The sequence below is a fragment of the Callionymus lyra genome, chromosome 16 (assembly GCF_982586985.1).
Source record: "Callionymus lyra chromosome 16, fCalLyr1.hap1.1, whole genome shotgun sequence".
NCBI lineage: Eukaryota > Metazoa > Chordata > Actinopteri > Syngnathiformes > Callionymidae > Callionymus > Callionymus lyra.
The window spans coordinates 7856298-7871355 of NC_141833.1; the positions used below are offsets into that span (position 1 = coordinate 7856298).

General features: G+C 38.7%; 2 protein-coding genes across 3 annotated transcripts; both read left to right on the plus strand.

Annotated features, from left to right (window-relative positions):
• The first annotated feature begins 1711 nt into the window (after positions 1-1711).
• On the plus strand, positions 1712-8299 carry serbp1b (SERPINE1 mRNA binding protein 1b). Of its 2 annotated transcripts, none has more exons than XM_087811675.1 (9): positions 1712-2114; positions 4611-4791; positions 4859-4999; positions 6226-6300; positions 6397-6471; positions 7214-7391; positions 7639-7701; positions 7787-8026; positions 8140-8299. In XM_087811675.1, exons 1-9 carry the CDS (start codon positions 1850-1852, stop codon positions 8197-8199), a joined length of 1278 nt encoding a protein of 425 aa, XP_087667801.1. In that variant the 5' UTR covers positions 1712-1849; the 3' UTR covers positions 8200-8299. The 2 variants fall into 2 exon arrangements, with proteins under 2 accessions (XP_087667801.1, XP_087667803.1); XM_087811677.1 differs by having other exon boundaries at positions 1714-2114; positions 7790-8026.
• Positions 8300-10415: 2116 nt separating this feature from the next.
• On the plus strand, positions 10416-15056 carry LOC148063437 (nucleotide sugar transporter SLC35D2-like). Its single transcript, XM_087811680.1, has 13 exons — positions 10416-10625; positions 10729-10762; positions 11939-12025; positions 12092-12159; positions 12218-12289; positions 12347-12415; positions 12480-12582; positions 13228-13320; positions 13374-13441; positions 13507-13585; positions 13653-13735; positions 14837-14889; positions 14962-15056. The coding sequence occupies exons 1-13, from the start codon at positions 10447-10449 to the stop codon at positions 14970-14972; spliced, it is 999 nt and encodes a 332-aa protein (XP_087667806.1). The 5' UTR covers positions 10416-10446; the 3' UTR covers positions 14973-15056.
• The last annotated feature ends 2 nt before the right edge of the window (positions 15057-15058 follow it).

Consider the following 15058-nt stretch of genomic DNA (forward strand, 5'->3'; position numbering starts at 1 on the left):
AAATAAAATACAATGTACAAAATCAAAAATGATGTGTTGAATTGCACGAAGGTTGAATGTGAGTCTTGGTGTCTGCTTTCATGTTGAAACGCACACCATCATCATCTGTTACTTCACCCGACACCTTCATTGTGTTTCTCCACAACACTATCTCATCATGTTACAGAGACTAAGATTGGTTTTATACGCCGGTGTTCCACTTACAGCTGCATCACATCACAATGAAGGTCGAACCTCTGATTGTAATTCTATAGATGATATAATAAAGCCTATGTATTACAACAGCTGGATATAATAAAGTCCTCAGTCTGCACTGGAAGATTTTTTGAGCCGTCAGCAGATTATAAACGATCTATTACAGATTCACTAGAGGACGAGCAGATGTGTTTCCACCAGCTGTTGCTCAACAAGTCTTGGCCGGCCGTGATCGTACTCGCACTCCATTTGTTGCTTTTTATAAACCCCACAAATCCCACTTAATCCCTGCAGCTGCACCTCCAAGTTCAGAGTTTTAATAATAGATGGTGCTTGGATAGCGTTTTTATTTTTAATTCATTTTAAATCGTGAATAATGGGTCGAAACGTTAAAAAAAAAAAAAATCAAAGTAAATATGCCTCAAAATCATTATTTTATTAAACTTTTGTTTAAATAAAATCTAACATTAAAGCAAAATAAGATTCACTTAAATCTTTTTGAAGGGTAATAAATACTCAAAAAAATAACAAAAACAACTCTATAGTCATATTCATTGATTATAATTTTTTGTTGATTTGATATGATTAATAAATCTGATGTCATCACCTCTTATGTCATAAACCTGTCATCTTTGACAATTCATATTAACAATAACATGGTTAAAATATGACTGTTTAATTATTTATTTCTCCAAAAGTCTACATTGAAGTGTTGTGATAGTAGTCTATATTATTTGAAGCAGATTGAGTGCAAGAATGCTCCTTCCCAGGTGCAAAACAAATAGACTCAGGGACTCATTCATTCCTCGTGCTATTAAATTGTACAATTCTGAGTTCGGGGGCAAAAGTGGAGTGAAAGTATCATGACATTCTGTTCTATGTTAGTCTTTGTATCCTTTGTCTTTGATTGATTTGTATTTGATCTATGTTATTTATCTTTATCTTTACACTTAAATTGTATCATCTTGTTCTTTCTCTTTATTTCTCTTTGTTCTTGTTCTTATTTTATTTTGATTATTTTTATGAAAAATTGCTGTATTCTCTGTGGATAATTTGGAAAAAAAACAATTTCATGAAAAAATCATGAAGTTCTACCTAAAAAATCCTGTAGATAGATCGATGGAAGTCATTGATCGTTACTCTGGATGATTATTGATTCATAGCATCATACACCTTTTTTATCTTTGACAATCACATACAAGAGTCAAAGCTATTATTTTAATTATCCAATTATATTATTCAAATGTTATATTTTATTATTTATTCTCATCTTGAACTTTCCATTTTATTAACATGAAACCTATTAATAAACTGTGTGGAAATCTGAATCAAAAACAAATATATCGACATTTAAAGCTAAATTTAGTCTTCCATTCTCTCCTCAGGTCCGTGAATGATGCTTGTCGTGACGTCAAGCCCGCAACAAAAAAAGAGTCGGATTAACCGCATGACGTCAACGCGCATGATTACGTAATGTAAATAAAAACATTAAAGGCCGCGTGCGCTCAGATTGGTGCGCGGCGCGATGTCCCGGATGGTGCTCGCACCGGAAGAGAAGAGGCAGAACTCCCAGCCATCTTGTGGCCGCAGCTAGCGACTCGTACGCATCAAGCCTCGTAGAATCGGAGGTGAATCCCACAGAAGGGGCGCCATCATGCCCGGACACCTGCAAGAAGGCTTCGGGTGCGTCGTGACCAACCGGTTCGACCAGTTATTGGACGACGAGTCCGACCCGTTCGAGATCCTGAAGGCGGCCGAGAACAAGAAGAAGGAGGCGGCCGCCGCTGGAGGAGCCAAGACCGCCGCCGCCGCCGCTCAGGCTGCCAAGCAGCCGAAGAAGGAGTCGCAGAAGGACCGCAAGAACCCGCTGCTCGACAAGAAGGAAGAGACTCAGGCTCCGGTGCCGCTCAAGAAGGAAGGTGAGGACATTTTTTTTTTTACCTATTTTTCGCTGTTTTCATCAGCTGTCATGTTAGCATCGTTAGCTCGCCGAGGTCAACACGGAGCGCGACTGTTATGTTGTTTTCTTTTGGGGGTAAAATGGACGCGTGTTGACAGAAGTGGACTCGTTGTGGTTTTTTATGCAACTTGAGCCTCGAATATGGAGTTTTTTCGTGAGCAGCAGAGACTCTGGTCTGCAGGATGATGCAGCTGCGCAGACCTGTCAGCGGCTGATGCACCTGCAGCCGGAGCTGCCTCTTGTTTACCGTCGCTGGACCAGCTTTTCATCGAATACTTTTGAGCCTTTTTCGCTTAAAAATATATCAGTAGTTGCATTATTTTTTTCCGATTAAGCTTTTCTCGGTTGTCGACATATTTTCCAAATTTTAGAAGAATTAAAAATAACGATAGTAAATTAATAATGCTATATATTTATGCCTAAACGACTCGTGTATTTAAACATAACCCTCATGTTAGATGTCAATAGATACCTGTAAAAAAAATCGTTGTTAATTGTATTTAATTTATTGTGAGTTTATAATAATTCAAATTAAATGGCGGGACTTCTTGAGTTTGCAACTATATAGATAAAAACTGATGAGTGTTTATATATGTTTTTGTGGTGACAAGAAGGTCCTGATGCTTAAGTAAGTAAGTCATTTTTATTTATATAGCGCTTTTCCAGACCAGGGTCACAAAGCGCTTAAACAATCAAAACAATATTCAATAAAGTATATACTTTAAAGATCAAGATAAAACTGATAACACAACAGAAGTTCCAGAAAATCAAGGAAAAGCCTGAACAAATAAAAACGTCTTAAGTGTTTCTTAAATAAAATAAAATATAAAATAAATAAAAGTGCAATATATCTTGTTATAAAAGAAAATCCAGTTATCATAGTGAAGTTATGTATGCAATAATAAATTGTGGTTTATTGACGTATTCATTTCAAATACATAGATGCAGATACAGATGCATAATACAGATGTATATTACCGTTGATGTTTTCTGGTAGTTCTTGCCAACCGTTTGTGGTGCGAGACGATAACAATACACTGTTGTGTTGCTCTTTTTGTGATGCTGTATCGATATTCAACAGCATTATATCATTTTGTTTTATTGCTTTGTTACATTGTGGTTACCGTTAATTGACTGCGGTAAAAACAAAATGGTTTGCTTTCTTTTTATTTTAGCGCTTTAACAATCAAAACAATATTCAATAAAGTATATACTTTAAAGGTCAAGATAACACGGAGAAGAATGTTTTTGTGTAAATGTACTTGCGCCCACTAGATCATTACGTCCTCTGCATCTAAAGGAACAATGAGATCCTGGTAATGACTGGGGATGAGAGGATAAAGCTTTAATAGCTGACTTTGGTCATATGATCTGTAGATTCTGCAGCACCAGAGTCAAGTACTCGACAATACTACGAATATGTTCCAACAGTATAGTACATATTGTGTCACCAGATTCTTGCCAATACACACCCATCGTTTATTTTTTTTTTCACGGGTCACATTGTGGTCATTGTTGGGTTGGATGGAAATAAAACTGATCATGTAGAAAAGACGGCAACTTTTAACCCTTGTGATGTCTCGGGGTCAAGGTGACCCCAAGGCACGAAAAAACAAAAGTGTTTGTGTTATCTCTGGGTCAAGATGAACGACCTCCAACACTACATATGTGGTTATGGAAGAAGGGAGGTCGTTGACCTTGACCCAGAGATGACACAAGGGTTAAATACAATTTATCCAAGTAAATGTTTTTGTTTTTTTCTTACTTGTTTAGTGTCAGTCCTTCTGGTCCCAAAGGCACATTTACTTATTTAATGGTCCAGTTAAATTCTGTTTTTAATGAGGGATAAAACATCTTCAATGTTCTTAGGGTCATATTTAAGTGTCTCCACCATCATTATATGTCAATATATGGACCAGTTGAAACAGAAACCTTTGCATTACAGTTCACTTATATTGAGAATCTCTTCAGCACTACCTGGCCCTCAAAAAAAAAACAATGCATTTCATTTCAGTGTTTTTTATTTGGAAAAAAGATTTTCTCCACAATAATATTAGAAAGACAAAAGCTTTAGACGGGTTCATGAAAGAAGTTGCCCTTTGAACTAGTGAGAGTTGGTAATATATATATAACTATATAACTATATATTTTTCATGCATTTGATGTTTTTGTGGGTTTTTTTCATGCGATATAATTTCTTGTTGTTTTATCTTGATCGTTCTGTAAACAACAATACCTACTTTAAACAATGCATATTAATATTTTTGCTTCATGTGAATAAGTTGGTTAATTGTGTCTTGTTTGAAGCAAAATAACAGACACTTCTTTCTATATAATATTTGTGATTAATGCATGTTTTCCACATTTATGTTGTGAGATATTTATTCTTCTGTTCACTGTCAAGCACGTAGAAGAATAAATAGCAATTATTCATGCCGTTTTCTTTTCCTGACAGGTATTCGAAGAGTGGGTCGGAGGCCGGATCAACAAGGCCAGCCGGGTGCCCAGCATCATGGCGGTCCGGTCGAGGGGCGACCTGCAGACAAGAGGCCGGACCGGAGACCTCCTCGGGAGCGACGCTTCGAGAAGCCCACTGAGGACAAACCCGAGGGAAGCGGAGAGTTCTCCGTCGATAGGTAAGTGTTGAGGCGTCGCAGCCGCCACTCGGTTCGAGCGGTTCTGACGGGCGACGATTTTTGTCAGGCCCTCTGGAGACCGGCCACCGAGGGGGCGCGGCGGTGGTCGCGGCGGGCGCGGCGGGAGAGGACGGGGAATGGGCCGAGGAGAAGGCTTCGACTCCCGCGGGAAGAGAGACTTCGACAGACACAGCAACAACGACAAATCGTGAGTCCGTTGCCGATCCTTGTATCTCGTGTTGTGTTTTCACTCCATCACATCTCAACATCCCCTCCCCCCCCCAAATTATTTTCAACCTGATGATGTAACCTGCGCCGAGTGTTTTCCTGTCCTACACTTGTTGCCATGGTAATACCAGGCCAATTTGCTCACACAATCTGAGGCTTTAAGTTGCAGTTTACAGCGCAGAAGTGGCGGAAAACATCCAATAATAATACAAAGTAGTGTTTTTGTAGACGCCAATTATTCCAGTTGTTGAGAGAAAGCATTTTTATCGGTGTGTGAAGACTTCAATACTGGAGGCAAATGGAGGCAAAAAACAACAACAACAACAACAAATTAATTTTGAGATGAACACAATTCAAGAGCAACTTTTTCATTTATTTATCATAATATAATAAGATGTTATAGATGGATAGATGGATGGATGGAACAATCTTTTCTGACTCGTAAAAAAGGATGAAATAAATGACTATAAACGATACGATATAACGTTCACTCTCTGTATTGGAGCTTTTATTGTGAGAGACGATTGAATGTTGTCCACATAGTCAAGTCAAGTTTTAATTTAATTGTCAAATATGCATGTATTAAGACATACAGCATCAATGAAATTGTGGTCGTCTCTGACCCACGATGCAAAACGTGAAAACTTAGCAACAGACATTAAACACTTATAAAAATTAAAGACTTAAACAGACATCAATTAGGACATTCAAGAAAATAAATTACCAAAAAATGAAATAAATGAATCAACAACTTAAATAATCAACTAATAAACCGAATATAAACAAAAAACAAAGTGAGAGGTGCTGCTGTACAGAATAACACTGCAGTAGTGAGTCAGAATAATTTATAAAAACAAAGAATTGCATAACTATGGTCAAACTAATTTTCAATCTTTGCAGTTTCAATTGAAAAGGTGCTGAGTAATCACTTTGTTTCGGCAAAGCTTTTCACACAAACTTTCACACTGGAACTGAGTGATTAAAAAGTGAAGTTTGTTGTGAATGTTGCTTCACACTGTTCAAGACAAGTAGCTCGAGTTATTGTGACCACATGACCTTGACTGTGTCACAATGACCCAGAAGATGGAAACTTCTCCAGAGGTTGTTGTTGTTTTAACTTCAGCTGCTCCAGTGTTGCACACATGTGACGTCATTTCAAGTCGTTTTTCTATTATCACAATGGTTTGAATCACCTTTTGTTTTCAGGAATCAAAAAGGCGAGGAGAAGCGCAGTGCCACCGGAGGGTCGCAGAACTGGGCCAACGCCAAAGATGAAGTAACGTAGGTTTCAACGGCTTCCTTTTTAGCAACAGTTTTGACAACACTTTGACTTGAAATGATTGAGCGTTAAGATCGCGGCTGTTTTCCTTCCGTCAGTGACGCTGAACAAACTCCGGCTCCTGAAACCGCCACAGAGGGAGAAGAACCAGCACCTGCTGACTCTGAGAACAAGTAAGACCCAAAACACACAGTCACATTGTTTTTAATATCATTTCTGTTAGATTGATTATTACTGTCTGAAGGGTGTTTATTTTGAAAATACTAACATTATCATGTGCATCGATATATTTTCAAAATATTGTTTCCTTGATTCTCTTATTTTATTTTTTTGGCTTTCAAATATGATTTCGTTTTTTACAATATTCATTTGTTTAAAGTGTAAAGTAAATTCAATTAAAGTGTCTTTAAAAAATAACTTTTTGATTAAGAATTAACATACACATATACACCCCATTTTGCTCATTCTGATGTTGCAATTAGACTTCCGGCCGCTAGATGGCAGCAGTCAATGTCTTCCACGGCTCAAACGATGAACCCTGCAAGATCTCTGCAATGACTGAGGACAAGAGGATACAGTTGACTGCAACAGCTTTTTAAGATGATTTTTGGCTATATTTTGGTTTCAAAAACGAATAAAACTCCAGAGTCAAGTACTCGGACAATACTACAAATAAATCCTTGTTCCTAAAGAATCGCTATATAACTTATTGTATATATATCTTATTTACAGTACACACCTCTCAAAACACTGAGATGTATTTTCCAAACACCATTTTATTTAGACTATTTTTATCAAAACATTATTTTCCGTCACAGTTTAGTGCAAATGAGGCCTTACACCACTAGGATTACAAGGCGTGTGTGTGTGACAGTGATCGGCTACTTGGGTCTGACCACGTTGTGGCCTCTGCAGGGAGAACGAGGTGGAGGAAGTGAAAACCGAAGGCCCGAAAGAAATGACCCTGGACGAGTGGAAGGCCATGCAGGACAAGGAGCGCACCAAGGTGGAGTTCAACATCCGCAAGCCCAACGAAGGCGCCGACAGCCAGTGGAAGAAAGGATATGTGCTGCACAAGTCCAAGAGTGAAGATGTGAGTGAAAGACACTCTCATGAGATTTACTTTAGCTCTGAGTCCATACACTGGGTCTTTTTTTGATAATAATCTTTAGTATATTTATTTTTCTAATGCAACATATCACATTTTTTACCACATTGTATTACTTGTAAAAATCTTTATTTTTGAGCCAATAATAATTTATTTATTTTTTATAAAAGGAGAAAATGTCAAAAATAATGGCTCATACAGTGTTCTAATAACTTTGTGTTTGCTTCCTCAGAGGCCCGTCGGTGCCCTGATCGACGCGTCCGAGGCAGAAGTCGAGCCTCCAGTCTACCACAAGGTGGCGCTCTTCTCCCTTTCCTCACCACGTTTCTCATCTTTCAACTGCAAATTAATTAAAAATGTTGTGGCCTTTCCTCTCCCAGCAGATCAACCCGGACGACTCCGCCGACCATCACTTCCGCAAACCAGCCAACGACATCACATCTCAACTCGAAATCAACTTCGGCGACCTCGGCCGCCCCGGGCGCGGGCGTGGTGGCGCCCGCGGGGGGAGGGGAGGCCGCGGAGGAGGAGGAGGCGGTGGCGGCGGCGGTGGTGGTGGTGGTGGCGGTGGCGGGGGAGGCAGCAGGACGGCACGTGGGGGAGGAGGACGTTCTGAGAAGGTTAGGTTTTAAGTCAAGATCTAAAATATCAGTTTTTAGTGAGTAAACTATGAATTGTGTTATATTGCACTGCAACAAACTCTTGTATTTACATCTCTGTGTGTGTTCTACAGACCGGTGGTGTGTCCGTTCCCAACGTGGATGATCCAGAGGCCTTCCCCGCTCTGGCCTGAAGCCTCCTGGCTTCCAGCCCCCCCTCCACCCGGCCCTTCTGGGGCCCTCCTCCCTCTACGAGGCTTGCATGCTTACCACATCTCCAAGTATAGAAGAAAAGCAACAAAAAAAAAAAAAAGGACAAAAAAAATAATATTTTATTGACAAAAAAAGACTCATTCCATTACACCTGCACCACCACAGGACTTGAATTTTACCTGTTTTAAAGGAGAACAAAGCGTCGGAGACAAAGGACCTCTTGTTACACTGAAGTTTTGTATTTAGGCAAACGGAGGCAGGGATTGTTTTCATACCTTTTGTTTCGTTGCGATTATGCATATTTACAGTGAGGTTTGTTGTGCTGCTTGAACTCATGCATATTGCAGTTTTTTTCAGTGTGTTTTTATTCCTCAAAGCTTCCCGCTCGGCTCAGTATTATTGGAGCCCGAGGAGGATCCATTGTTTCCCCCGTTTCTGAGGCGGCAACACAACACTACATAAGAAGTTTTATGTATTCCACATTTGGCTCCATTATTTCCAGGGTCATTCACCAGAAAAGAAGCTGGTCGTCGTGCGTCTGTTACTTATTTTCTGAGAGCTTGCCTTTATACGTGGAGCGTCGCCCTCTGATCCTAATGCCTGTGTTCAGGCTCTCGCCGGGTTTTTTTGTTTTTCTTTGTTTCTAGGCTGGTCCTCTTAGTTGGTACTTGTACGTCCAGGACCACTCGTCGTCTTTCTAAGAATGTGTGCGAGCGAATGTTGTCAGTTTGAGTTAATAAACACGTCAGTATTTCTCTGAGAAGAACTTGACAGCTTCTCACCTAAAAATATAGACTTTTTTTTTCTTTTTTTTTCCAGAAGTGATTGTTGAAATCTAGACCACAAAGGTAGACTGACATATCGTAGAAGTACCTTTATAATGTTTTGAAAGCACTTTTCTTTATCGGCACTATTTTTATTTTATTTTTTTGCTCTCTCTCCCTCTGTTTTATATTGACGGTGCAGCAGCACAATCGCATACTTAACGTCGGAAAGTGTTATTGTGGAACAATCCAGAACTACAGAATGTAATGTAAACTTTTATTGTCGGCATTTCCAGCGTTTAAATAAAGGGGGGGGGGGGGTACTGTAGCATTGATGGTGTAAATATATAAAGCTTTACATGCCGTGTTTGACTTGCTGGCGATGCACTGATACGATTGGTTGGAACATTTTGTTTGGTTTTTTGGTTTTTTTCAACCACACGATGGTTGGAGTTGGTCTGCAAACATCCCTGTTCTGGTAAATTGCTTTAGAAGTGTAACTTGTTCTCCCAATATTGGGTTGTTTGAAATCAAAACTGTGATTTTAAAGGTGTATAAAAATTAGAAAAAAAAAAAAAAACGAGCTGTGGACTCTTCATTGTTTTAGACCATAATAAAGTGTTTTATTTTACGGAAGTTGACGTTGTTTTGCATCTAAATAGGGTCACGATAAATAATTGACAAGTTTGTTTTTTTTCGGTTTACAAATCATCTTGAGCATAGTTTTTATGGTTTAATTTTTAACATGCATATTCCAAAAAGTTAACGCCATTTGCTTATTTTCTGTTGCTATTAAACTTCAGGCCGCTAGATGGCAGCAGTCATTCTGTCCTCCGCAGCGAAATGAGCATCCGGTGAGTTCCTAGCGATGACTGAGGACGAGAGGATACAGTCAACTGCTGCAGCTTTTAAAAATGATGTGTGGAAATGTTTAAAACGTAAATGGTAAAACGTTTCGGCTTCATCAAATTCCAGAGTCAAGTACTCGGACAATTCTATAAATGTATACTTGTTTACTACAGTATCATACTATATTTATTAGTTGCCCCTGTATCGTGATAAATATTGTATCGAATCAACTGAACTGAACTGAATTTTGCCTATACACACCCCTTTGATCAATGGACTTCAGTACTCGGTCTCGGCCATAAAACTATTTCCTAAAATGCGACTTCAAATTAAATCACGATGAGACCAATCAAAATAAAATTGCGTGACACTTTGACGTTTGCTATCATTTTAATTCAGTTTATGATGAATTAAGATTTAATTTTCAAGGAAATAATGTCCAGTTTGGAATTCATTTCATTTCACGATACAAACTGTCGATATTTTGTTTGTCAACGTCCGTGTTGTTCTTCGATAGTTAACTGCTTGTACTTCCGGTTTCGCTTTCTTCCCGTCGCGCATGCGCGCCAGGCGGATGCCTTTCCTCTAGAAGAGGTTCATTAGTTTGACGCAGCGATGGCGGAGCGGCTGAGACGCAGACCTGATCCCGCCAACAGACCGCTGTCCCCCAAACATCCACCCAGTCAAGCCCCGGGTGACTCCACGGTGGTCTTGAGACTTTTCGCCGCTTGTTTTTACGGAATCAGCTCGTTTTTGATCGTTGTCGTAAACAAGAGCGTCCTCAGCAGCTACAGGTAAAAAGTTCAAAGTTCACGAGCTTCAGGAATGTTTCGATCGGGACCAGAACTTTGTTCCAATAGAACATCTCGATCTAACTTCACTCTTTTCTCTTCACAGTTTCCCCTCCTCGACATGTCTTGGAATAGGCCAGGTAAGTAGAAAACTGATTTTACGACTGAGGTGTTCCTCAGGGTTCCATCTTTGAACCTCTATTATTAACAGACGCACCTTCTATTAGTTACTTATTAAAGTCAGCGCTAATAATACTGGCTCCATCCAAGTCCTCTGGTCAAGTCTTCTGCTGGGAATCTTGAGACTACTTTTGAAACTCACCCAAAATACCTAAAATCTGCAACAAAATTGACTCAAATGTTTTCTGTTTTGTTATGGATAATAGTTCAATTGATGGAATGTATTATGGGCCATTAAAGGTAGCAAAACATTTTTGACATATTTCATAAATATATCTTTTAATGGTTTAAAAAATATATAACTTGAGCCAAAGATTACCAAAACATATGGACTGAAATATATATTTTTAAAGTCAATATAATTTCAATTAAACATAGATTTATTGTTCTTGATTTATTTATCTTTGGCATTATGAGTTTTTCAACTATCATTACCATTTATTAGTATTTTACCTGTTTCATTACTGTTTTATCTACCCTTAAATGGTTTGAAAAATATAAATGAGCCAAAGATAACTTCATAAATATGCACCAAAATAAACAAGAAACTAATATAAATCTATATCAATATAATTTAAATTATACATATATGTATTGTTTTTGCCATATTTATCATTATTTAGTATTTTTTATGTATTTATTAGTATTTTTGTTTTGTTTTTATTTACATTTCTATGGCCAAAAGATTACTAGACATTATTCAACAAAAAGTATTTAACATTTTTATTTAAATTATAAATGCGTTCATTGTTTTTTATATAATTTTCTCTTTTTTTTTACTTTTTATTAGTATTTTACTTGTTTTATCGTTGTTTTGATTTTTGTGTAAATAATAAAGGTTCTCCAAATTTGAGTGTTTTTTTTTCATCTGAGGAAAAAGCCAAAGGTTTATGCTATCATTTTCTCTGTATGCATACCTTAGGGAGAGTCTGAAGAAAGGGGGCGGGGCTTTTGAATTCAGAAACTTCACTACATATTATTATCACCGCCTTATATTTTGTTCTTGGAGACCCTTTATCATTTGTTGTCATCCCTGAATCTACTTTAAACTTAGTTAAAAAAAACCTAGGTGCACTTGTCCTTCCTTAGAAAATGTGCCTTATATTTTCCTTGGAATCTTCGCTCTATGTTCCCAGATGTTGGCCACCATCGTGGTGCTGAGGACCGGGAAGATGTTGGGGATCATCTCCTTCCCTGACATCAACCGGAGCATCCCGGGGAAGGTGAGGCGACTCGCTCGCACAACACGCTGATGTCATTCACCTTCACCTTCACATCGCCCGCCTCAGATTTTCCCGCTGCCTCTCTTCTACGTCGGGAACCAGATCACGGGCCTGTTCGGGACGCAGAAGCTCAAGTGAGACCCCGAAGCGACGCCGGTGTCTGACCTTCAGGTGACCTTGTGTTCTCTCCAGTCTGCCCATGTTCACGGTGCTGAGGAGGTTCACCATCTTCCTCACCATGGTGTTCGAGGGCCTCCTGCTGAAGTGAGTTGTCCTTCACCTCACTGTAGAGGGTTCTTCACACCAGGTCTCGTTCCACAGGAAGACCTTCTCCACGTCCATCAAGACCAGCGTGTTCCTGATGATCTTCGGAGCCTTCATCGCCGCCAGGTGAGCCCGACCGCTCAGCGCTCGTCTCTCTCTGCGGCTCTTTGACCCGTCGCCTCGTCCACAGCACCGACTTGGCCTTTGACCTCCAGGGCTACATCTTCATCATGCTCAACAACGTCCTGACGGCGGCGGGCGGAGCCTACACCAAGAAGAAGCTGGACTCTCAGGCAGGGGACGCTTACGTTTGCTGAAGCGGCCATTTTTAATACTGTGACGAAAATATGAAAAATAGTAGCTAGCTTAGCTATCATATCTATTATATCATTTTGTTCAGATATCCTAAAAAATAAATAATTATAAAACTAGTATAGAGAGTTTTTCAAAAAGTTATTTTTGATTTATTTTCACATACAAGAAATAATCAAGGAGAAAGAAAAGAATAACAAGTAACAAACAAAAATAAATTTAAATTAAAAGCTAACTAAGCAAAAAGCATTTTAATATGCTATGAAATAAATGTATTTCAAAAAGAGTTATTTAGTTGTTTTTTTTACAAGAAATGATCAAATAAAAGTAATAAAAGCGAAATACTAGCTAACTAGGCTAAAAGAGGCTACTTGCTAGCTTAGCTAAGCTAACGTGGCTCTTTAACTACAATTTTAGATCTTATTTTATTTGGCATAAATCTTAAAAAAAAAAAAAAAATCAATATGAAATATCTATGTGTTGTAAAGGGAACTTCTTTTTTTTTAAAGTTTAATTTGATTTATTTTTGACTTAAAAGAGTTAGTTCCAGTTCTACTCAGACCTTCTCATGAGGGCCGCAGAATTACAGTCACTTGGCTCAGGATCGCTCTCATGTTCCTCTGCAGGATCTGGGCAAGTTTGGGCTCCTCTACTACAACAGTCTGATCATGATTCTTCCCACCCTGGCGTTCGCTCACTTCACAGGGGACCTGGAATCGGTGAGAACTTCTCGTCGTCGTGTAGAACTTGTTCTCTGACGTGACGTCTGCAGGGTCTGGAGTACGGCGGCTGGTCCGACCCCATGTTCGTGGGGCAGTTCTTCGTCTCATGTGTCATGGGGTAGGTGAGATGTTTGTGATCATGAAAGGTTCAGTCGCTGACCTCCGACCCCCCACCGTCCACAGCTTCGTGCTCATGTACTCCATCATGATGTGCACGCAGCTCAACTCTGCTCTCACCACCTCCATCGTCGGCTGCATCAAGGTCAGTGAGAAGGTCAACCTTCTGGCGACCCTCGCTAATGTTCAGCCGTCGCTCTTCTGTGCTGCAGAACATCATGGTGACCTACCTGGGGATGGCGTTCGGAGGAGACTACATCTTCACCTGGACCAACTTTGTGGGTTTGAACGTCAGGTAAGACTCACCTGAGCACGGATGCAAACCAAAGTGTTGTTGAGTGACTGAAGTCGATCAGTAGCTTCTGAATATACAATCGTTGCATTTAATGTTTCAAATGTTGTAACTTTGTTTCTTTTTGTATTTTTAAAGGTCGCTGTATTTTTTTAAAAATAATTATACATAAAATAATGTTTATAAAATAAATACACTCGCTTCTACACCAAGTTTTATATTGTAATTCCAATAATTCTAAATAAACGCTTGCATTTTTACTTGAGCATGTTATGCTACATCGTCACGTGATCGTCCGTGCGACGCATGATTGGCTGAAAATTTGATTAAGTAGATTGTTACTTTTTTGCTGTTGTCTGGTGTCACAATGATACCGACGTTTTTATATTGAATTTAAAAGGCTAAACGTTAAAAAAAAGATGGAATTTAAAATTTATTTTTTGTAATTTTAGTATCAAACTATGTTCAATAAAAAGTATAATAATTTTGAAAATACAAATGATTGAATTCAATTCAACTATGCTACTAGATGGCAGCAGTGATCACATCCTCCACAGCTAAAGGAACAATACAATCCTGTGAGATCCTGACTATTGCTGAGGACAAGAGGATACAGTCGACTCCAAAGCCATTTGGACATATTCCAAATATTGAATTCAATTATACCATTTAAAAAAAAAAGATATCTACCCTTTGACATCTAGAAATGATTAATTTGATTATTCAAATACGTATTTAAAATATAAAAATAACCAATAATAAAACAATTAGAAAATAATCAAAGTATTGTAAATTAAACCATTCTAATTTTCACACATTTTAAATGGGGAAAAATGTTCCCAAGATTTTTGCTGTTTAGAACCTAAAACCTTTTCTGAGCTGAAGCCTAATTAGCTTTAAACATGGTTATGAAAATATCCAGACTTTTAACTAAAATAAAATATGTTTTTAAATCCCATTTTCCAACTATAGAAACAAAAGATGTGATGATTCAACGTCACGTTAATATCTCTGTGAACATGTTAGTTGTTGCCAAAAGTATCATTTAAATCTCCCTCTAACCTACATGAAGGATTTGAACCTGTGACCGTTTGTCTCCTGCAGCATCGCAGGAAGTCTGGTCTATTCCTACATCACCTTCGTGCAGGAGCAGACGAGTGAGAGCAGTTTAATGATCCCTTCTTTCTCGTTTACGCCGCTAATGACTCGGTTTTTCTTTTCACCCTCAGAGAGACAGTGAATCTTAATCCTCGTCCTCCCCTGGATCATCATCTCTTAAGTGCCTTTTTTTATATTAAACATTTTAATTGTTTTTAAATCCAAACA

What these genes read in the sequence shown, in the direction of transcription:
- serbp1b (XM_087811675.1), top strand. Translation starts at nt 1,850, where the DNA reads ATGCCCGGACACCTGCAAGAAGGCTTCGGGTGCGTCGTGACCAACCGG. An exon ending in CACAGCAACAACGACAAATC is followed by an intron (nt 5,000 to 6,225) that starts GTGAGTCCGTTG and finishes TTTTGTTTTCAG; the next exon opens with GAATCAAAAAGGCGAGGAGA. An exon ending in CCTGCTGACTCTGAGAACAA is followed by an intron (nt 6,472 to 7,213) that starts GTAAGACCCAAA and finishes TGGCCTCTGCAG; the next exon opens with GGAGAACGAGGTGGAGGAAG.
- LOC148063437 (XM_087811680.1), top strand. Translation starts at nt 10,447, where the DNA reads ATGGCGGAGCGGCTGAGACGCAGACCTGATCCCGCCAACAGACCGCTG. An exon ending in ACCGGAGCATCCCGGGGAAG is followed by an intron (nt 12,026 to 12,091) that starts GTGAGGCGACTC and finishes CGCCCGCCTCAG; the next exon opens with ATTTTCCCGCTGCCTCTCTT. An exon ending in TTCGTCTCATGTGTCATGGG is followed by an intron (nt 13,442 to 13,506) that starts GTAGGTGAGATG and finishes CACCGTCCACAG; the next exon opens with CTTCGTGCTCATGTACTCCA.